The sequence below is a fragment of the Carassius carassius genome, chromosome 29 (assembly GCF_963082965.1).
Source record: "Carassius carassius chromosome 29, fCarCar2.1, whole genome shotgun sequence".
Classification (NCBI taxonomy): domain Eukaryota; kingdom Metazoa; phylum Chordata; class Actinopteri; order Cypriniformes; family Cyprinidae; genus Carassius; species Carassius carassius.
The window spans coordinates 1,968,394-1,992,748 of NC_081783.1; the positions used below are offsets into that span (position 1 = coordinate 1,968,394).

The 24,355-nt window shown below is 35.2% G+C and overlaps 1 protein-coding gene across 6 annotated transcripts in view; it reads left to right on the forward strand.

Moving 5' to 3' along the window:
* The window catches only part of LOC132109386 (solute carrier family 4 member 11-like), a 38,410-nt gene extending 14,186 nt beyond the window's left edge, over nt 1–24,224 (forward strand). For 5 of the 6 annotated variants that reach the window (XM_059515407.1, XM_059515412.1, XM_059515409.1 and 2 more), the window contains 14 exons: nt 597–720; nt 918–1,121; nt 4,180–4,264; nt 4,376–4,501; nt 5,856–5,969; nt 6,061–6,193; nt 7,653–7,726; nt 9,452–9,674; nt 11,011–11,117; nt 20,566–20,731; nt 21,881–22,054; nt 22,187–22,382; nt 23,287–23,456; nt 23,803–24,224. In XM_059515407.1, the coding sequence (XP_059371390.1) occupies nt 597–720; nt 918–1,121; nt 4,180–4,264; nt 4,376–4,501; nt 5,856–5,969; nt 6,061–6,193; nt 7,653–7,726; nt 9,452–9,674; nt 11,011–11,117; nt 20,566–20,731; nt 21,881–22,054; nt 22,187–22,382; nt 23,287–23,456; nt 23,803–23,869 (1,963 nt within the window). In that variant the 3' untranslated portion in view covers nt 23,870–24,224. The remainder of the gene's footprint in view (nt 1–596; nt 721–917; nt 1,122–4,179; nt 4,265–4,375; nt 4,502–5,855; nt 5,970–6,060; nt 6,194–7,652; nt 7,727–9,451; nt 9,675–11,010; nt 11,118–20,565; nt 20,732–21,880; nt 22,055–22,186; nt 22,383–23,286; nt 23,457–23,802) is intronic. The other variant, XM_059515408.1, reaches the window with a different exon arrangement.
* Nucleotides 24,225–24,355: the final 131 nt, after the last annotated feature.

The window sequence follows — 24,355 nt, forward strand, 5'->3', positions numbered from 1 at the left end:
TGCAGAGCACAAATTCTGAGTATGGGTCACCATACTTGGCTGAATGTCACTTTCACTTCATATATATATATATATATATATATATATATATATATTATGCAGCAAGACGTTTTTCAACATTGACAATAATTAGAAATGTTTTTTGATCATCAAATCAGCATAAGGATGATTTCTGGATGATAATGTGACACTAAAGACTGGAGTAATGATGCTGAAAATTCAGCTTTGATCACAGGAATCAATTACATTGTACAATATATTCACATAGAAAACAGTTATTTTAAGTTGTCATAATATTTCAAATTGTTTCTGTTCTTATATTTTTGATCAAATAAATGCAAAAAAAAGTATCTTTTTACAAACTTTCTGCTGCCAGTTTATATTATGTACCATATTTATGATAGAAAATGGCAAGTGAGATGTACACAATTATTTATTTGACACAATTTTACTTTGAACGCAACAATGCATGCCTAGAAGCAATCAAGTAAGTAGCAAATATGATTAGCCAAGCCTATCTATCTGTCTATTTAATAATTTATTTACATTTAATCATATGTATGTCTGATTAAAAACATGTGCCCTTCTGCATTCAGCTGTAATGTGAAGAGTCTTCAGAGACGTTGCGTCTGTGTTTCGCGTCTGGAGCGGCCGCAGAACTGGGGCGTGAACTGCTGCGAGGTTCGCTATGTTATCCTCATCCTGGCACCGCCTCGCACAGTAAGCTTCTCCTTTCACTTCTCATCACCTAGAGTGACAAAAACACACATTTGTATTATCACTGCTGTGTGCTAATTTGCAATGGTTTCAAACCGTGTCAAAGTTTACACTTAAAGTCTTCAGTTTCAATGTTACTTTTAGCATTTCAGATCTATTTAAGCCTCTATTGTAATTTTCATCTTCTGCATACCCTACAGAAAAGCACAAAAACCGCCATAGAGCTCGGCCGCACGTTTGCCACCTTGTTCTCAGACATCTCGTTTAGACAAAAACTCCTGGAAACCAAGACCCAGGAGGACTTCAAGCAGGAGCTGGTGATTCAAAGGCAGCAGCTCTCCACTGCCATCCAGAAGCCCTCGCTGGAGGAAGAGACCGACCCACACAGCAACAAACCACTCAAGGTCTGGAGCCGAGAGAGGCTCGGGGCATGTGAAGGACTTGGCCAACCAATTATCTGCTCAGTCTGCCTTTTAACTTAATGTTGGGTTTCTCTGTGGGCCGTGAAGTGCACTTTTCACACACACACACCGTCCTCACATTATGCTACACTAGTGGTGCAACCCATCACAGAACTCATCAATTTAACATCTTTGAGTCTCGGATTGGATCATTTATCAAAAAAAAAAAAGTGCTTTCCATTTGTTACTTTTAGAACACTTTAAAGGTGTCATGTGCAAAAATTGAGGTAAAAATATACAAAAAATGACCTACACGCATCAAAAGTATGAGAAGAAATAAGGGCGATGATGTCATTAAAAAAATGTCAAGTTATAGTGCTGCAGAGATATCAACCTTAATTAGCATTAGCATTACTAGCCCCGGCCCGACAGGTGTCGTAATACCAGTTTCGGCCATGGGAGGCGGTATGCGGGCAACATAACCACCAGCCAACCTGCAATACACGAATAACTCGCACGGCTTGTGGGCGTACTTATACCTAGTGTTATTACCTAGTGCCGAACCAGAGTAAACAACAGAGTAAACCAACTGATGGACCTGAACGAAATGAGGTTCGACACCGAACTTGCAACATTTCTTTTGGATTGGTAAGTTAGATGCTGTTAGTATTTCACTAGAAGTTTGTTTTATATGTTTGTGTATTTTTTTTTCGGGAAGTTATAACATAGAAATGTATCGAAGGCTGTTCTATAAACGTCCTAATGTTAGCGATGGCTAACCGTAGCTGCGTTTGCTCTGTGTAGTCTGTTGGTCTCCGTGTCCTCTTTGCTTCGTGGTTTTTCTGTACGTGAGAAAATCGATGTGTTGCATGAAAGCGTGTGAAAAGAGTCAATTGCGTGTGTCTCACGGTGAATGCTTGAGAGTTGGCAGCTCTGGTTACGTTGGTTGGTGCTAGCTTGGTCAACATCCGCTGTCTGATGTTGACCAATGATGTTGACAGAATGCTGTCTGTCAAATTATTTTAATTCCAATAATGTGTATATACAACTCAATGTAATATGAACAAAACGAATAAGAACATATTCACTGGTAAAGGTGAAGGGGAGTAGCTTGAAGATGTCATGCTTCAAAATCACTTGACATCACCCAACGTTCCTCTGGAGGCAAAACGTCCTCTTATAGCAGCGGTTTTCAATTCCAGTCCTCGTGCCCCATTGCTCTGCATATTTTGCACGTTTCTCTTTGTTAACACACCTGATTCAGATAATCAGCTCGTTAGAAATGAACTCCGTGCATGAACTGTGTTCCAATTGTTCATTGCTCCCTACTCTCTGAGCAGGGGAAATCTGTTGAAGTTTACCTCACATCGAAACATTCATTCACTGATTTAGCTGTGCAGCGTCTTTAAACATGGACAACTGTGACATCATATATATCTGTAAATCGATACAATTTAAATTCACGTCTTGCACACTTCAATGCACTTTGATTGGAACATATAGCCACGTTCGCTTCGAACTGGAATCATGGCTGAATATCCTGTGATGTCCACTTCGCAGGGCACTTATGTTCGAATAGAACAAATGTCTGAAGCGCTAAGAGAAACGTTCAAAATGTGCAGAGCAGTGCGGCGCGAGGACTGCAATTGAGAACCGCTGTCTTATAGGCTTCAGCTATGCTCTAGGGTTGATGTGAAGGTAGGGGCGGAGCATAGAGACTATGCCGTTTCTCGTTTGTTACTCTAGAGTAGACCAATTCACTTTATTGAGGCATACTGCCCCCATCTGGTATGGAATGTGAAGTATGACTTGATTTTTTTGCCAGATATGACAGATGGCACCTTTAAGCACTTTGATACCACGGCAAAAACTACTGGACTAAATAATAAAGCTCATAAACATCATTAAAGACAAATGAAAATACAGTAATAAAATAATATCAAATACACAAAGATGAATGCTGTATAACAACATTACAGATACAGTCAGTAACATTAGTATTCATGTACAGAAATAAACAGTGCTTAATGGGCAAAGGTTTGATTTTAGCATTGGTGGGGACACAATGGCAGACAACAGACTTTTAATTGTTTATTCAAAATTATTGCTAGGGACTATTTAGTAGTCGATGGATATTGGTAGGGACATGTCATAGCATGCCTACTAAACTGGATTATTATTTATTTATTTTTTTGTAGTATTAGATATATTAAGCCCTATTCGGACGGGACTAGTTTTACAGGTGGTCGTTAGAGAAATCTGTGTTTCACAGATGTACTTGGTGATTTTAATCCCGTCTGAATCTGCAACGTCTGTGTTTTTCTCACACAACCTCTGTAATAGTTCCAGAGCAAATTACCTACTGTTTTTCAGCAAACTCAGTGATTCTCTGAGAAAACTAATCCCGTCCGAATGCAAATGTCTGTGATTGCCAGTGATATTTTTTTTTCACAATGCGTTTCCTTGTGTGTTTTGGCCAACGTGAATTACTGTGGATGCTATTACCATGCGCATAGATGCTATAACCACACATTAACATGGTTTTGCTACTAGCTTTACCATGCTATTTGTAGTAAAAGTGATTATACTAATGGTAATCAATATGAATGACTATAGCCTACGCATTGCACGCATACAGAGCATGTGATCTCTGAAACCCCCAGATGTACAAATCAGCTTGATTAGCATAAGAGTCTTTTTCAAAAATAAATAGGCATCCCCTTTTACTGAACATTGGTTGTTTTCCTTAAAAATTGCTAAATTTTCATGTTTCACAGCCTACCCTCTTTGTAGTAAGTGTACGTTGTATTCTGTCACTGGGATTATGCAATAGTTTCAGTGATTCAAGAACAGATTTTCCGTTGTATTTCTTTTTGTACTGCATAATAAGAGTAATAAGATTTCAGGCACAGCTGTTTTGATGTGGCATCTGGATCACAGATAAATTACAGTTTCCCATCTTGTGATATTTTACAACAACACTTTTTTGTGTTAAGGTTTACTTATGCACCTTAAGATTTTAAGCATATTTTTTCACTACTAAATCTCCTTTTGTACGCAGGTAAAAGATTTCCTCCGAGCAGGTCGTGGCATTTATGAAGACCTGTGCCGCAGGCTTCCGTTGTACCTGTCGGACTTCACAGATGGCGAGTCTCTGTTTCCCTCAAGGCTCTGGTTGACTTCACTTTACTAAAAATAACAGAAATCTCTCTGTTGCTGGGGCTGAGGTGTTTGTTGCTGTGTGGCTCTCTCTCCAGGTATTCTGGACTCTAACAGATCTTTGTTGAAGTACACCACAACAGCCATCTTCCTCTACATCGCCATCCTGCTGCCGGCCATTGCGTTCGGTTCTCTGAATGACGAGAGCACGCGAGGAGAGATAGGTCTGTGCTTCATCATTTATAGTCATTAGTTGATGGACCACCTTGGACCAGAAACACCATTTTGGGTTCCTTTTAGTGAACGGTTCTCAAAAGAGCCATTTTTTTATTTTTCATTGTTCCATTTTTGTTGGTACAATTTTAAAAATAAAGATTGCAAAAGGTGGTTTTCACAGTGATGAAACAAATGTTCCAAAGAACATTTCAGAGAACAGTTCTTAGAATATATATATATAAAGTTTCTAAAAGTTTTTTTTTTGATGCCTTAGAACAATTTTGGGTTCCTCTTTGGGTTTCTGTTTTTGTGAACGTTTCTTAACTCTCTGTGCCTATTCAGTTTTGGGTTACACTTTGTAGCTTTGTAGTCAAAGTGACCGAAGCCTTGAAATGTAACTCAGGAAAATCAATGTAAATGTAATGTATATTTTTGTTCAATAATATTTTTGGTTGTCATTTAAAATTCTGAGGGGATTTTAAGGTACCTTTTAAAGATTTATTCTTCTGCTGTCATTTTTTTTTTTTTTTGCCACAGTACAAAGTGTTATTTTAGGCGCTTTAATCCTTTAACTTCCACATCATGCCCATGATTTTGTGTGTGCTCACATAGCCAAGTGTCACCAGGTGTGATCTCATTTCGATTTATTTCTGTTAAAAGTGACTGAAGACGCCCTGACAGTTAAACACTCGAACAATTCAAAAAACCTTTTCTGCTATAAAGAAATTTTGTGAACTGTAAAGTTTTTACACTCAAAAATAAAGTTTCTTCATTGGCATCAATAGTTCAATCAATAACCTTTCACATCCATTTCAACTTTCCGTCGCACAAAAGTTTCTTTATAGTGGGAAAAGCTTCTTCAGATTTATTTCAGATTGCCAGCCTTATTTTTTTTTAGTTGCCAGCGACTGCCAACAAGTTTCATGGCTCCCAGAATGTTTTGTTCTATGAATATCTGAACATGCAGTGTGTCAAAGCAAAGTACTAGAGCCTCTGCTTACAAAAAAAAAATCTAGTTTCATGCTTTTTTTTATTTTTTAAGATCAATATTTGATTGTGGGTAAGGTTCATAAATAAATAAAAATAAATAAAAATGTTGAGAAAAATAAGGTTTCTCTGGGAACTGATCTCTGAAAGGTTCTTTGAGAAACCAAATCTTCTGTGACATTGCCTTGATAACATCCTTTCAGAACCTTTATTTTAAGGGATAGTTTACCCAAAAATGAAAACTCCGTAATTAATGACAGAATTTTCATTTTGGGGTGAACTATCCCTTTAAAAGTTCTTTACGGAACCATCGATGCCAGTAAAGAACCTTTATTTTTAAGAGTGTTTTCTATTCATTGGACCTTTTCTTTGCAGATGTGCAGAAGACTATAGTTGGTCAGTGCATTGGAGGAGTGATTTACTCTCTATTTGCTGGTTCTCCGCTGGTCATTCCTCTGACCACTGCACCTCTAGCCATCTTCATCAGCGGTGCTGTATCTCTCTTATAAAGAACGTTTAGCTGACCGTCTCTCTCAGAGGCCTTTACAGTTGTTTTCTCTCTTTTGTTTGCATACTGCAGTGATCAGAGGCATCTGTGATGACTACGACCTTGATTTTCCTGCTTTCTACGCCTGCATCGGCCTCTGGAACAGTCTGTTCCTCATACTGGGAGGCATCTTCAATGTCAGCCTGTTTATGAAGCTCTTTAAACGGTCAGTGGAGTAGTACAATCTGTTTATCTGCGAGGAATGAGATTTTACTTATTTCTATGAACTTTTATATTTTCAGACCTGAGAAGAACAATGTGACCAACATGAATTAGATAAATAGAAATTTCGGTGGTAAGAGGTGAGGGACTGTTTAAAGACTGAAATCACAAAATGACTTTGAACAATTACTAGACAAACTGCAAAATGTAAATTAAATATAATATGCATTTACTGAATCACAAGGGCTGCAATTTAATTATTTAAGAATATAGTCTGCCGCGCTGCATGCATCACAATGAGAAGCGCAGAACTGTGGGTTTGTTAGTTTTTTGTGTGCATGATCCGCTGTGTTAAAAACATTTTGGATCACATTAGATGCTTCTCCACACTAAGTCTGGATTGCATTTAAAAACAAAAGATATGACATATGATATATTTCCAAATTGTGATAAGGATCAATTATTAATTTGTTGTCAAAAAAGCTCTACAGTTTCTTTGTGTTCCCAAACTCTGAGGTTTAACAGTTGAGGTTTTTGTAATTTTACTCGTGTAAAAACAAAACAAAAACAACTATATATATATATATAGGCTATATATATTGCTATAATTAGTATTATTATTTTCATTATTTACAGTATAATACCATTATTGAAATTGTATAATTTAATAAAATAAAATGATATTTTGAATGATTATTATTATTATTATTATTATTATTTATCATTGTTATTATTATCTAAACGGGTTCCGTAAATACAACAGAATGTGCTCTGAAACAGCTGAAGTGCTATAAAAATATATAAGACAAACAATACATTCTCCTCTTTTTTTTTGTCCTTAACTGATCACATGCCTAAGGTGCATATCAATGTTATATTGTTCATATCACTAACCCCAAAACCTGTTCTGCACCATTTGCACTATATGTGAATTGTTGAAAAGTATGCTATTACTTTTCTAAGCAATTGGATCTACGATTTTGGCCAGGCGGATAGAGAAAGTCCCATAAACACAGGCACAGAAGGCATATCTTGAGATCAGAATATTATAAAGACTTGAGGATAATTTTCAATGTTTTCGGTCAGTATGCATCTAGCTAGAACACCCTAGCAAAGCTAAAGCCCGCTTAAAGCACCGAAACAACTTGCTGACAGCCAAAAAAAAAAAACACCCTAGAATTGTGGTGGAGAGTTTTACACAAACATGCACCTCACTCATCTGCTTGAGAAAATGCAACAACCCAGTTGTCTTTTATTGATGATGAAATCCCCTCAGGCAGACACCACATTCTGATATGACCTCTCTGTAGCATAAACATCCATCATAAATCTGTGCTGTCCTGTCGTGTGTGTGCTAATCTCTGTTTGTGGCGTGCCTTTTTGTTGTTATGTCTTGGTTTGTGCTCTGTTGCTTTGATAAAAGGGAAGATCAGTTGTTCACTGTGTGCTATGTGTCCTCTCAGCTCCACAGAAGAAGTGATAGCTTTGTTCATCTCCATTGCCTTTGTGGGCGACGCTTTGAAAGGCACCATAAAGAGTAAGTTCAGAGCTCTGATATGTATAAGGACCACAGGCTTTGCTGAAACTAATATTCAAACTAGAGCAGGCTTGTAATATCTCAGAAATAAATCATTAATGATGATTTAACAACAGGGACGTGAGTGAGAAAGAAATGGGGAGAAAATGTAAATGTCTTCTTGATGCATTTTGATGTTAGAATATTGTTGATGATATTTCCGTTTGGTGTGGTTTAAAGGGATAGTTCACCCAAAAATGAAACTTCTGTCATTATTTACTTGCCCTTATGTTGTTCAAATCAACATCCTTTGTTCTGTGATGCACAAAATATATTTTACAGCATGTTAGTAAACAAACCGTTTCGACAAAGAAAAATAAACACGGGGACATTTCTCAAAATATAGAAAGACATAAGGATGAGAAAATGATGAATTTTTTTTTTTGTTGTGAACTATGCCTAAGCAATACTGCAAACAATACTGTACCCAAAACCCCATCATGGCATTGCAAACCTGTAATTTTATCCCATTTCATGGAACACAAAAAGAGTCGTTTAAAGTAAATGTTCAAGCAGCTCTTTTCCAGCTCTATTCAGTGAAGTTAAATCAAAACTGGGGCTGCTAAATTCCAAAAAAAATAAAAAGATTCATAGAGTAACATAAAAGTTACCCATTTTGGCTTGTTTTCAGCAAATAGTAGGGTAGGTGTCACACATGAGCAAAATTAGCAATATATATATATATATATATATATATGTATATATATATATATATTGTGATTTTTCAAATGGGGATAATTAAACCATATTCTGCTTTTTGTTGTTACCTTGGCTGGTTTAGACCAGTGATGAATAAATAAATATGACACTAAAACCGTCCCTATTTTAATTAATGATTAATTGATTCATTTATTCAAATGATTTGTTCAAAACGGCAGATTCATTTAGAAATGTAGCAACTGGGTGACTTTATGAATGAATCATTGATCATTGATTAATGAAAAAAACCCGGTTAATTTAGAAAACGAAACAACACAGTGTTGCTCTTAGATGCACAAATATTCTGATCCGGATTGGTCAAAACAGATAAAAAAAAAAAAAACAGACAATGTTGCGTCCAAAATATAACTCACTCAATATTAGCTTCTTGTTCGTTGAACTGTTGGATAAAATTAATATCCCATTTGCAATCGCACTAATACACTAATGTTGTTTGTGTGATATTACTTTACTATGTAAATTTAAAAAACAAAAACCCATACAGGGATATTTTTGCTTTCATATTTTGAATTGTAGGGGCATATTAACTGCATTCTGATATACTTTATCACATAATAAATGCTTTTAATTAATAATTAATAAATTATTATTTATTAATGCTTTTTTTTTTTTTTTTTTTTTTTTGCAAAGTGAGTGACATACTCCATAATGTTAGCTCACATATCGCTAAAACATGATAATTCATGCACACCCCTATAATAGTGTAACTTAAATTTTACAATTATTATTGCTTATTGCTTTCATTGAATGGAAAAGAGCACCATGAACATTCTGCCTAAGATCTCTTTTTATGTTTCAGAAAAATCAAATACATTTGGAAAGCCACCGTCAGAGTGACTGAATTATGACCGATTGGTTTCTTTTTTTCTGTTGGTTGCACTATTTTTTTTAATTATTTTTTTTATAAATATATATTTATTTATGATTCACTTAATTGCTGTCCACTATATGTTCCTTTTCTCTCAGTATTTCATAAATATTATCATGGCCTTACACTAGTCAATGGAAGCACAGGGGAACTGCAAGGTCTGGGTGTGATCCTTCATCAGGAATTGAATGGAACAGAGTATGGAGGCGGCTCAATGCCTGCAACAGCAGTGCTGTGCACCAGGGAGCGCCCTATTCTCTGCCTGCTGCTGATGCTGGGAACACTGTGGCTGGGCTATGCCCTCTTCCTCATCAAGAGAAGGTCATTATAGGCCGGTCAACTTTAGTTAGCATCAGTTGCTAAAGCTTGGTCTTCTGATCTAACATACTTGATTTAAACTAAACTGGTTTCAAGTAATACAGAATGACCTGGCTTCACATAAAGCAAATAAAACAGTAAATAATAGTCATATTACTATGGAGGGCTGCTTCCACCACTGAAGAAAAAAATAAATAGAAAGGGGAATAGTGACTTTTTATCTCACAATTCTGTATTTTTAATAGTGCTTTCAAATGATTAATCGCGATTAATCATATCCAAAATAAAAGTTTTTGTGCATGTGTACTGTGTCAATTTATTATGTAGGCCTATATATATAAATACAAACACATATATATATATATATATATATATATAAACTAGAAATATAATAGAAATACATAACTGTATATACATGTAAACATTTTCCAAATTTATACAGTATGTGTGTGTATCTATATATACTATACATAATAAACACAGTACACATACATCATGCAAACAAAAATGTGAAAATCGCGATTAATAGTTTGACTGTACTAATTTTTATTTATAGTTTTTTTTCCCCCTTCATTTTGTTTGATATAAACTTGCAATTCAGAGTTTGAAATGTAAACTCACAATTTTGAGAATTGCAAGATTTAAACTTGCAATACTTTTTTTTGTTTTTTCAGAATTGTGGGTTTATATCTTTTAATTTGGACATTTCTTCTAGAATTGTGTTTATATCTTGCAATTGTGACTTTGTAACATGCAGTTGTGAGTTATAAAGTCGGAATTGTGTGATATAAACTCGCTGTTTATGATACTTTTTAATTTTATTTTTTGCATTTGCATTTGCATTTGCGAGTTATAAAGTACAGTTCTGAGGAAAAAATGCAAGATCTCATTATTCAGAGAAAAGTCATCAGAATCACAAGATATAAACTCACAATTGCGAGGAAAAAGTCACAATCGCAAGTTTATATATCTCAAAATTCTCACAATTGCGTGTTTTCTGACTTTATTCTGACAATTCGGAATTCTGACTTCTAGCTCACAATTACCATTTTAAATCATGCAACTCTGACAAAAAAATTAATAAAATCAGAATTGCAAAATTCTGACTTTTTGTAATCACGAGTTTATTAGTCAAATTATATAATATAAATTAATATAAATTATATTATATGCGATTTTATATCATGTTATTCATATATATCATTGTGTCATGCAAATCATGCAAAGTAATTCAGTATTGTGAATTAAAAAGTTGCAAATACTTTTTTATGTATTGGCGGAAATTGGCTTCCATATATTACTCAAGGTTTACATTTTCTACTTTCCTGGTTCTTTCCAGCCCATTCCTGCATGCTAAAGTCAGGGAGGTGGTGTCAGACTGTGCATTGCCAATATCTGTGGTCATCTTCTCCTTCGTGGGCTCCTACCTGTTCATCGACATTCAGCGTGAGTCCTCATGGAGGAAAAAAAAACAAATAAAAATTTATGATCATGTAGTATTTTTGCTTATATCAAAATGATCACAAATAGACTCTGGGTTAGGTGCGATTTCATCCCGCGATAATTTAATTATTATGCAACCCATCAGTATTCAACCAAACATTATCATTTACCTGCCATACTGTAATTCCAAACCTGCATAACTTTCACAAAGGGAAATGATTAGAAGGATATTTAATGATAATTAAGACTGTCAAGTTTGAAAAATGAAAAAAAAGAGCATTAAAGTAGTACATATACACAATGTGCTTTATACCAAGTATTTAGAGACATTGTGTGATGAAAAGATTGAATGTAAAAAAAATTCTGATGATTGTTCCCTTAAAGTAGTCTCTTTTACACTTCGGCACATTTAATATAAATAATTAACATTAATTTGTACAATCTTATATAAATATGTTTTCCTATGAACTGCTTACTCCTCAATGACAGTTTTGTTTTTGGAGTGGAATAACATACTTACTGTTTTCCTAAAAATCTCACATTTTTGTAAGTTTTACATAAAATACCTTGTAAATGTTGTTATATCCAGTGCTGTGTAGATTACTTAACCAAAATTGTAGTTAGTAATGTAATCCATTATATAATATAATTTGACTACTTTTAGATTACTTTTAGATTACAGTACTTGTGACCTAACTCATTTTATCACATTGATTTAAATAGAACAATATTGTACCATCTTCATATAAAAATACAAATTAAAGAAAATATATACCATTCGTTGTTATTAACAACATTAAGTGCATTAAACATTACATCAACTTTTTTTTAAAGTGGGGTTCATGAAGGATCTGTAGGGGGTTTGTGGGTTAAACAGAAAAGATAGTAACTAAATAATAATATTTAAAAATTAAATCATTTTGAAATAATAACAATCAAAATAAAACGCATAGTAACAAATTTTAATGTTGCATTCTTCATGTGATCATCAACATCAGAGAAAAATGCAAATGTGCTATTGACTTCAAATACTTTCAGATTCAGCTGACAAAAAAGTTACAAAGACCTGTGTGGATAATATGTAATCATGTAATCAATTTAATAATAAAAAAAGTAAAGTATCTGTAGTTAGATTTCTACGGAGCCCCAGACATGACATGCAGGAAAAAAATTGTAGGCTAAATCGTATGCACGATTTACTAATTTGTTCCCTCACTGTACTAAAATGTGCACACGATTATTATTGCGTTCCCTTGATTTACTAGTCAAGTCAAGTCAAGTCACCTTTATTTATCTAGGGCTTTAAACAAAATACATTGCGTCAAAGCAACTGAACAACATTCATTAGGAAAACAGTGTCAATAATGCAAAATGATAGTTAAAGGCAGTTCATCATTGAATTCAGTTATGTCATCTCTGTTCAGTTAAATAGTGTCTGTGCATTTATTTGCAATCAAGTCTACGATATCGCTGTAGATGAAGTGTCCCCAACTAAGCAAGCCAGAGGCGACAGCGGCAAGGAACCGAAACTCCATCGGTGACAGAATGGAGAAGAAAACCTTGGGAGAAACCAGGCTCAGTTGGGGGGCCAGTTCTCCTCTGACCAGACGAAACCAGTAGTTCAATTCCAGACTGCAGCAAAGTCAGATTGTGCAGAAGAATCATCTGTTTCCTGTGGTCTTGTCCTGGTGGTCCTCTGAGACAAGGTCTTTACAGGGGATCTGTATCTGGGGCTCTAGTTGTCCTGGTCTCCGCTGTCTTTCAGGGATGTAGAGGTCCTTTCTAGGTGCTGATCCACCATCTGGTCTGGATACGTACTGGATCCGGGTGACTGCAGTGACCCTCTGATCTGGACACAGACTGGATCTGGTGGCTACGGTGACCTCGGAATAAGAGAGAAACAGACAAATATTAGCGTAGATGCCATTCTTCTAATGATGTAGCAAGTACATAGGTTGTTATGGGAAGTGTTTGCGGTTCCGGTTTACCTAATTAATGCAGCCTAAAAATCCTTTAACGGATTTTGATAATAAAAGCATATTAGTATGTTATGTGTATGCCAGGTTAAAGAGATGGGTCTTTAATCTAGATTTAAACTGCAAGAGTGTGTCTGCCTCCCGAACAATGTTAGGTAGGTTATTCCAGAGTTTGGGCGCCAAATAGGAAAAGGATCTGCCGCCTGCAGTTGATTTTGATATTCTAGGTATTATCAAATTGCCTGAGTTTTGAGAACGTAGCGGACGGAGAGGATTATAATGTAAAAGGAGCTCATTCAAATACTGAGGTGCTAAACCATTCAGGGCTTTATAAGTAATAAGCAATATTTTAAAATCTATACGATGCTTGATAGGGAGCCAGTGCAGTGTTGACAGGACCGGGCTAATATGGTCATACTTCCTGGTTCTAGTAAGAACTCTTGCTGCTGCATTTTGTACTATGATACATCTTCATTCACTGCTACGAACTGATGGCGGTCATATAAGTACGATTTAAACCATGCTAATGCACTTCCACTGATGCCAACAAAGTGTTCAAGTCTATGCAAAAGAATGTTGTGGTCAATTGTGTCAAACGCAGTACTAAGATCCAATAAAACTAATAGAGAGATACACCCACGATCAGATTATAAGAGCAGATCATTTGTAACTCTAAGGAGAGCAGTCTCAGTATTATGATATGGTCTAAATCCTGACTGGAAATCCTCACATATACCATTTTTCTCTAAGAAGCAGTGTTGGGAAGGTTACTTTGGAAATGTAATAGGTTACAGATTACAAGTTACCCTCTTTAAAATGTAATAGTAGTGTAACTTTTTCAATTACTTTATTAAAGTAATGTAACTAACTACTTTTGAGTACTTTTTGATTACTTTTCTAAATTTGTGAAAATGAAAGAATAATAAATAAAAGCATATACATCAACTTAAATACAGTTATCTAATAAGCATGTGACGTATTCTGTGTACTAAACTCCTGAAACATTGGTGTTTTTTTTAAACTGCTGTCTCGGTATATGATGATAGTTTTCTCAAAATAAGTAAAATGCCCATGAAGTGACACAGAACAGTTCTAGAAATTATGTTTATGTGCTCGTGTACTCCTATATTGAGATGGCAGAGGTTGAAAACACTGCGAGCTTCAGTAGGCCTATGTGTAGTAAATGAAACCATGTCTTTGGCATTAATTTACAGGAGGGGTGGCCTGGGAAAAAAATTCAGACTGGAAAATTCTAACTCATACAAACAAATTCATGGACAAGACTATTTTTTTGTATGGGCCTGGCATAAAAAAAGGTTTAAATCTTTAATTTGGGGACATGCAAAATAATTAAAAGTTCTCTCCTGAACTGTACCTTCACTTCTATTTTTCTCTTTAGTCTCTTTATTTTGCTCTGTTATCCATCTCTCTCATGACTTTAATACTCAAGATTGAACAAAACTATACTTTACAATATACTTGTAAAGTATATAAAGTATATACAATATACTTTACTCTACAATACTACAATATGTTTATAGAAAAATCCTAATACTGTACACGAGTCATGTTTTTCCCTTACAAAAAATTAACCATGCTTTTATTAGCCTATATAAAAGTAAAATAACCTTGTTTTTTTAGTTTTTTTTTGCAAATGGATTTGTATTTATTTTTAAATAAATATATTTGTAAAATAATTTTACATTTTTGGTTATCACAGGTAAACAATAGTAACCATTTTCTCTGGATTTATAGTTAAATATTAAAATGTTAATTTTCATAAGGGTTGTGTTGTTACGGTAAAATACCGGCAGCTGTGGTTGCCAGGAATATACCGTGAAAAAAATGTGGAATCTGTAAAAGACAATACGGTATACTGGTTTTGTAACCCTAAATTTTACAGTAGAAAACGTATTTTTTTTACCAAAATCATGGTAGAAAAAAACAAATATATTTGTCAATTATACAGTAATTTTATGTAAAAAATGCAACTTTCCATAGCTTTTTACGGATTTTTGCAGTAAAAAAAGTTATAATATATACACTGTAAAAAAAAAAGTTGCATCAACTTAAAAAAATAAGGCAACTTAGTGACTAAGAGACATTCAGCCAAGTATGGAGACTTATACTGAGAATTCATGCTCTACATTTAACCCATCGTGCACACACACCCAGAGCAGTGTTCAGCATTTACGCTGCAGCACCCGGGGAGCAGTTGGTGGTTCAGTGCCTTGCTCAAGGGCACCTCAGTCATGGTATTGCCGACCCGAGTTTCGAACTCACAACCCTAAGATTAGGAGTCAAACTCTCTAACCACTAGGCCACAACTTCATATTATTCAAGTCGTCTAAATAAATAAAAGACCATAACACGGGTCAAATAACTATTTTTATTATTGAAAGTTTGTGTCCAAAGCACAAGGACATACCAAGTCTTGTATATTAATTTCTTTACTCAATGCATTTTACACTGAACTCAACACATGGTACATAATGCATGTTAAATAAATCCAGTGTTAATTATACCTTCATACGTTAGCAGTCTTGTGGAATGAAGTCACATGTATTTAAAATTTTTGTTTGTTTTTAAAGGAACTATTACATGAAAATTACTATATTGTGTATTTTGACATCAACCTAATCCACTGGGCAAAGTTATGTCCAGTGGATGTCTTTTTATGTCTTTGCAGACGTTGAAAAGATGTCCACTGAGGAGACAGAATGTTTTTATGACGTCTTTTTTTAAAATGTTTTTTATGTCTTGTGTACGTCCGATACAGACGTTCACAGATCCTCCTTACAAGGTTTTGTGACTTTATTTCTGTCAGACATCTAGAGAAGCTCTTATTGAGAATTAACAGAGGCTTAAATGTTGATACTTGATTCACTTGAAGTCACCATTGTGGTGGAAAGTGTTTGGTTTAGTTGGGATCTTGGTCCAGTTACTTCTTGTGTTAGCTTGTCTTGTTCCCTTGTTTAAATGAGCTCAGGTGTTATCAGCAAAAAAGTTATTTGACCCGTGGTATGGTCTTTTATTTATTTAGACGATTTGAATAATGAAAAAGTTGTGGCCTAGTGGTTAGAGAGTTTGACTCCTAACCCTAGGGTTGTGAGTTCGAAACTCGGGTCGGCAATACCACGACTGAGGTGCCCTTGAGCAAGCCACTGAACCCCCAACTGCTCCCCGGGTGCTGCAGCGTAAATGATGGTGTGTGTGCACAATGGGTGAAATGTAGAGCATGAATTCTGAGTATAAATCCATACATAATCTCCATACTTGGCTGAATGTCATGTCACTTTTTCCACTTTAAAATTGTGTATGCTTATAGATAATAGGCCTTGTGTTCAGTAAACAAAATGTATTTTGTTCTGATATTTTTAAGTTTTTTTTTTACAGTGATATATTATTATATTATAACTTTTTTTTACTGCAAATATCCGTAAAAAGCTATGGAAAGTTGCATTTTTTACATAAAATTACTGTATAATTGACAAATATATCTGTTTTGTTTTTTCCATGATTTTGGTAAAAAAATACGTTGTCTACTGTAAAATTTAGGGTTACAAAACCAGTATACCGTATTGTCTTTTACAGATTCCAAATTTTTTTCACGGTATATTCCTGGCAACCACAGCTGCCGGTATTTTACCGTAAATTTGACAGTTTTTTTTAACAGTGTAACTTTTAATCTGTATGTCAGTACCTGAATTTTAAAATAAAAAATACTATCAATTTTATTGTCTTTTACTGCTGATATTTGCTTTTTTTTAAATGGTATTTACTGGTTGTATTATTACGGTGGACCCTATTTTTTAACATCTTGCTTCTGTAAAAAATGGATGTTTTTGTTTGTTTAAAAATCTACAGATGTATACTGTGAATTCCAATGTGCACAACCCCAAAAGATTTAGTTTTACTCAAATAATACCGTAAAATCTAAGGTTTTCGGACATTTTCAACATTACAATACTTAATTGTAAAATGTATGCATATTTATTTGTTTTCACAGAAAATATTTATAGTTTCAACATTTTATTACAGTAAAAAACAAAGTTTTATCCAGTCTCACAATTAACGGTTATTCTATCTATTTAATACAGTAAAAGGAAGTTTTTGGTTTTACGCTCCATTACCGTTGGAATTTGACGGTGTTTTGCTGTATATTTTACTGACTTTTTTTTTTTTACAGTGTAGCTCCCCCTAAACCTATTTAAAAAAAAATCGAAATTTTTTCAGCTAAATTACTACTGTAACATTACAACAGATAATAATGATGTCCTTTATATAGTATTTTGAGTGATGACTGATGAGCAACGTGCTGCTGCTTGATTAAATCAATAGAAAAACAAAGACAAAAAAGCATCTTTACAGATGAAACTGACCTGAAACCCTGAAAAGGAGTTCTTCTTCTCTGCTCCAGCAGTCCACTCTATTCTCATTCTCTCATTCTCTCATTCATTCATTCTCTCTCTCTCTCTCTCTCTCTCTCTCTCTCTCTCTCTCTCTCTCGCATTGATTACTCTGAGTCTGATCCAAACCGTTTGGCGGAGGCGCGGAGAGCGCGCGAGTCATGACTAACACTTCATGACTTATTAGAGATTTAATTATCAAATGGCGGATTCGCAAATGATCGCTTTAGTACATTCGGCAGGCAATTATACAATAATGATATTAAGTAGTGGGGCAAAATCGGCTGCCAGGCCACTGTGAATTGTCCCGGTTCTCCCGGTGTCCAGTCCGCGCCTGATTTCCACAGACACGCAGAATGTGCAAGTCATATATTGCATTTTTGTGGCTTAATATTCACAGACACTAGTCTATGTCATGTTTTGATTCAAGTGTACTGACCTACTTTTGATTTAGTCATCCAAAATGTGACATATTCCGTCCGCGTTAGGCATTTCGTTTTTATGACTGGATTCTACGAACCAGACTGTATTTCCTCATCCCGGAAATTATTAGGGCGGTATGTCTCAGAATAGTCAGTGCAATTTGGGAAAGAAATCAGTTAAATCTGTATGTGGATGTGTGTAAATATTCAAATGTAATCCCCTTTGTAATCGTAAAAAATTTCATAAGTAACTGTAATTTAATTACTCATTTTTTCTTAGTAACTGTAACTAATTACAGTTACAATAATTTTGTAATTAAATTACATAACGCCGTTACATGTAACTAGTTACTCCCCAACACTGCTAAGAAGGAATATAGTTGTAAGGATACCACCTTTTCTAGTATCTTGGACGGAAAAGGGAGATTCGAGATTGATCTATAATTAACTAGTTCTTTGGGGTCAAGTTGTGGTTTTTTGATGAGAGGCTTAATAACAGCCAGTTTGAAGGTTTTGGGGACATATCCTAATGACAATGAGGAATTAATAATAGTCAGAAGAGGATCTATGACTTCTGGAAGCACCTCTTTCAGGAGCTTAGATGGTATAGGGTCTAACATACATGTTGTTGTTGGTTTAGATGATTTAACAAGTTTATACAATTCTTCCTCTTCTATAGTAGAGAATGAGTGGAACTGTTCCTCAGGGGGTCTATAGTGCACTGTCTGATGCGATACTGTAGCTGACGACTGAATGGTTGCAATTTTATCTCTAATAGTATCGATTTTAGAAGTAAAGTAGTTCATAAAGTCATTACTGCTGTGGTGTTGGGAAATGTCAACACTTGTTGAGGCTTTATTTTTCATTAATTTAGCCACTGTATTGAATAAATACCTGGGGTTATGTTTGTTTTCTTCTAAAAGAGAAGAAAACTAATCTGATCTAGCTAGCTACTATTTCGTTCACTCGATTTATAAATTGCGTGCACGATTTACTAATTAATTCCCTCGATTTGCTATTTCGTTCACTCAATTTATAAATTGCGCGCACGATTTACTAATTAGTTCCCTCGATTTGCTATTTCGTTCACTCGATTTATAAATTGTGCTCACGATTTACTAATTAGTTCCCTCGATTTGCTATTTCGTTCACTTGATTTATAAATTGCGCACGATTTACTAATTAGTTCCCTCGATTTGCCATTTCATTCACTCGATTTATAAATTGTACGCACGATTTACTAATTAGTTCCCTCGATTTGCTATTTTGTTCACTCAATTTATTAATTGCACGCACGATTTACTAATTAGTTTCCTCGATTTGCTATTTCATTCAATCGATTTATAAATTGCATGCACAATTAACTAATTAGTTCCCTCGATTTGCTATTTCGTTCACTCAATTTATAAATTGCGCGCACGAATTACTAATTAGTTCCCTCGATTTGCTATTTCGTTCACACGATATATAAATTGCGCTCACGATTTACTAATTAGTTCCCTTGATTTGCTATTTCGTTCACTCGATTTATAAATTGCGCTCACGATTTACTAATTAGTTCCCTCGATTTGCTATTTCATTCACTCGATTTATAAATTGCACGCACGATTTACTAATTAGTTCCCTCGATTTGCTTTTTCGTTCACTCAATTTATAAATTGCACGCACGATTTACTAATTAGTTCCCTCGATTTGCTATTTCATTCAATCGATTTATAAATTGCACGCACAATTTACTAATTAGTTCCCTCGATTTGCTATTTCGTTCACTCGATTTATAAATTGCGCGCACGAATTACTAATTAGTTCCCTCGATTTGCTATTTCGTTCACTCGATTTATAAATTGCACGCACGATTTACTAATTCGTTCCCTTGATTTGCTATTTCGTTCACTCGATTTATAAATTGCACGCACGAATTACTAATTAGTTCCCTCGATTTGCTATTTCGTTCACTCTATTTATAAATTGTGCGCACAATTTACTATTTCGTTCCCTCGATTTGCTAAATCGTGAGCACGATCGAGGGAAGGCAATAGTAATCGTGTGCAAGTTTTAGTACATTGAGGGAACTAATTAGTAAATCGCACGCACAATTTATTTATTTTTTTCTTGCATGTCATGTTCTCCGTATATTTCAAGTATTTTAAAATGTAATGTAATCTAATTAAATGTATCTAATTTTTGGAATCTGATTAAGTAATCCAGAGTGCATATAATGAGTTACTATCCAGCACTGTTAACTCGGTAAAAAGCGTGTATTTTAGGCTGGTCCAACCAATGCATGTGGAAGTCTCAGGTTTCTATGGTAAGTGAAGGGTCTAACAATTTGGCTTTTTTTATTAAAAGGTGGGACTTCCATTACTAGAGCTGCCATATTGCATGTTGCATTTTCTCCCATTCACAACAATGCCAGTAATATCTGTTAGATATTGTACAGTCTTTGATTCAAACCTGGTACCTCGAGACATGTCACAGCAGGACATCCTGATCAATTGCCATTGACGTCAAACCTTTCACAATCCATTTTGAGGTGACAGGTTTGAATGTGATTGAAGGCTTTGGCAAAGTGAGTACATATTTGCAGAACTGTCATCTGTTTGGTGAACTATACATTCAATCCTTCAAATATGTTGATCCACAGTTCCAGTTTTCAACTACCAGAATGAAGCCCTATTCAAAGTAGCGGCTTTTGACCAGCTGACAGGGATGAACGTATTAAGTGCATGCGGTCTTGGCTTTCTCCTAGCCTTGCTCATCTTCATTGACCAAAATATTGTGGTGTCCCTCACCAATGCCCCAGAGAACAGGTATCCATGCAGAAAATCAGTACTATGTCAATCAGTAGAGTCATAGAGTCATATTTGCAGTGTTGGGGAAATTACTTTTAAGAATATACTTTTAAATATCTAAAGTTTAATTTGGATCAAAGAAGGTAAGCAGCAAAGACATTGGTCAATCAAATGGAAATGAATACATATAAAGAATATTTGTGTTATTTAACATATTTAATCATTACAGGTTTGTGTCAGATTCTGAGTCTGCACTTGCTTTGCACTGTTTTTATTCATTTTTAGAGATACTTAATCTTCGTGTTTTTGTGTAAGTGAGATGAATGCACATTGACATTTAGTCTAGATCTACAGTAACATCATGTTCACATAGCGCCTCTGCACTTACCCCTTATTTCTCTCAACATGAGGACAGGAGAGCAATCAGCCAATAAATGGGAAACAAAATGGAAACTGCTTTTACTTATTTGAAAAGGTAACTCAGATATTTTCTTGTACAGTAAATTAAAAAAGTAATGCATTACTTTATGCGTAACTTGAAAAAGTAATCCGATAACATAACTTGTCATGCGTTACCCCCAACACTGCATGTGTGACCCTGGAGCACAAAAGCAGTCATAATTAGCACAGGTATGTTAGTAGCAATAGCCAACAATACACTATGTGAGTCAAAATGATCGATTTTTCTTTTATGCCAAAAATCATTAGGATATTAATTAAAGATCATGTTCCATGAAGATATTTTGTAAACATCCTATTCTAAATTTATCAAAACGTAATTTTTGATAATTAATATGCATTGCCAAGAACTTCATTTGGACGATTTTCTCAGTCTTTAGATTTTTTTGCACCCTCATATTCCAGGTTTCCACATAGTTGTGTCTCGGCCAAATATTGTCCTCCTAACAAACCATACATCAACAGGAAGCTTGTTTATATAGCTGTGGGATGATGTATGAATCTCAATTTTGAAAACTGACCCTTATGACTAGTTTTGTGGTCCAAGGTCACATATTTGAGTTTTAACATTAAAGGTTTGTTTCCATGCTTCTGTGCCATACCTTCTCTATTTGCTAGAATGATGTTTTTTCAGAGCTCAGTGTCAGTCAGCGTAAATGCTGAGGGGATGCCGTATGATCTCTTTTGGTGTGTGTGCATGTGTTTCAGACTGCTAAAGGGAACGGCGTACCACTGGGACCTGATGCTCTCTGGGTTTATCAACATCCTGATGTCAGTGCTGGGTTTGCCATGGATGCACGCAGCTTTCCCACACTCCACACTTCATGTGCGTCAGCTAGCGCGGGTGGAACAGCGAGTGGAGGGGGGCCACCTCTACGAAACGTGATCGCAAGCACCTACAGTCACACTTAGAGAACATGATACCAACAGATGATGTTTAGAAATGAGAGTGTGAATAACACATCAAGTGTGATTAACCGGAGTTGTAAAACACGTCTTTGTGTGCACCTGCAGGATAGTCAGCGTGAAGGAGACAAGACTTACCTCGCTGGCTGCGAACATCCTAATTGGTTTGTCAGTGTTTTTGCTGCCGGTGCCTCTGCAGTGGATACCGAAACCCGTTCTCTACGGCCTCTTCCTGTACATCGCTCTCACGTCTATTGATGGAAACCAGATGTGTGACCGAATGGCCCTTCTGCTTAAAGAACAAGTAAGCCTCGAGAGCCAGAAGTAATCATTTGGTGGAGGATCTTAAAGTTTTTCAATACAATTTTTATTCGGCATTAAATTGGTCAAAAGTGAGCATCAAGACATTTATAATGTTTCAAATAAAAGCTGTTCTTTTGAACTTTCTGTTCATCAAATGCATCGCGCTTTTCACAAAAATATGAAGCGGCACAATTGTTTCCATCATTGTTCCACACTGTGACTTTTCCTGGTTTAAAACCAATTTTTGATTTAAATAAGAAAGAAAGAAAGAAAGAAAGAAGAAAAAAAAACATTTTAAAAAAAGTTATAAGTCCAATTTGTACTACACCATTGTGTGGGGAAAAAATGCATCTTTCTTCACTGATGTCTGTTCAAATTAACCACAAACTATATAAAGTAGTTGATGAGTGACACTGTATATTAAAAGCACAATCCATCACAGCACAAGTTAATAAAGTCAATAAAGACACTTAATAAAAACAGTTAAACATTCACCACTACAGTTAAACATTAGTTTATTTAAAAGCTGCACATGTTCTTCTGTTACTGATGGTTCAATCCCAATCTATTCCAAAACAATGCGGATTTACAGGTTTAAAGTCATCATGAAAGCATTAACAACAAATTTTAAAGTAATGTGACAAATTTCTAAGGTTTTGTACCGGCCACAGTCATACAATATATCACTGGCCCACAATTCAACTCTTCATAACTGTATGTTTAAGATCAAGTATCTTCAGTGTTGTTTTATGTTTTGTGTTCAGCATTAACAGACCATCAGCTTTTTGCTGGAAATTCTTCTTGGTTCGTGTATTAGGAAAGTAAATAAGATTATGTTTGCTACATATGTTGACTAATGCACAAATCTGTCACTGATCATTCTTATCTCAATCTGCGTTCCCAAGACGTCGTATCCACCCACTCACTACATCCGCAGAGTGCCTCAGAGGAAGGTGCATTATTTCACAGGCCTGCAGATGGTTCAGTTGATCATCCTGTGTGCGTTTGGGATGTACCCTCTGCCCTATATGAAGATGATCTTCCCTTTACTCATGATCATGCTCATTCCAATAAGGTATGTCATAGTTATTATATCAGAGTGGGAAAAATAGGTACAATGCTGTCAAAGTACATCTTTTAACCCTTTTTACCCCTAAATGGTGCATATTACTCCTTAGTACCTAAAGTGTACACTTTAGTACTTTTGAAAGGATATTGTACCTTTTTATCTGAGAGTGTATATTTACAATGTCTTGAACATTATAAGAAAGCAGCATGTCTGCTGTTTACTGTATCTGTGTGTATAACGTCTGTCAAACAACGCAGATTTCGTATCCTGACAGGCATTTTTAATATAGTTTAACACAGAAAATGGGTATATGTATATGCATATATGCCATAACATAACACTTTCTTTGCAGGAACTACTTGTTGCCGAAGATCATTGAAGCAAGGTACCTGGATATCATTGATTCTCAACACATGTAGACGAACAAATAAAAAAAGAGACTGTTTAGAAACATTAACACTTTTAAATTGCAGGGGGGGAAGTGCATTTCCTATTTGTATTCTTGTTAGAAAACATGGTTTTCTGGCTGTGATATGTGCATTCAATGTGTTATGAATTCATTCTTTACATAACGGTGCCTGACATTTTTTATTTATTTAGTGGAATCATAAACTCTTATTTTTTTTCCTCCCATGATTCTCAAGTGTCTCTTTGTTCAGTCACAGCGTGTATCTGGCACTAGGATATGTGGTGAACAGTATTATTATTATTTTATTTTGCTATCAGAGACTGCACACAGAAATATTTGCAGATCAAACCCATTTCATAACAAAATCTCAACACATCTCATGTTCAGGTTTTATCATTTTAACTCTCTGATGCCGGATGCCTCTACTGTAGACTGATCTTTAAAAGCCCATCATCGCCAACACAACCATTGACTCTTACACATAATACTTCTCTTT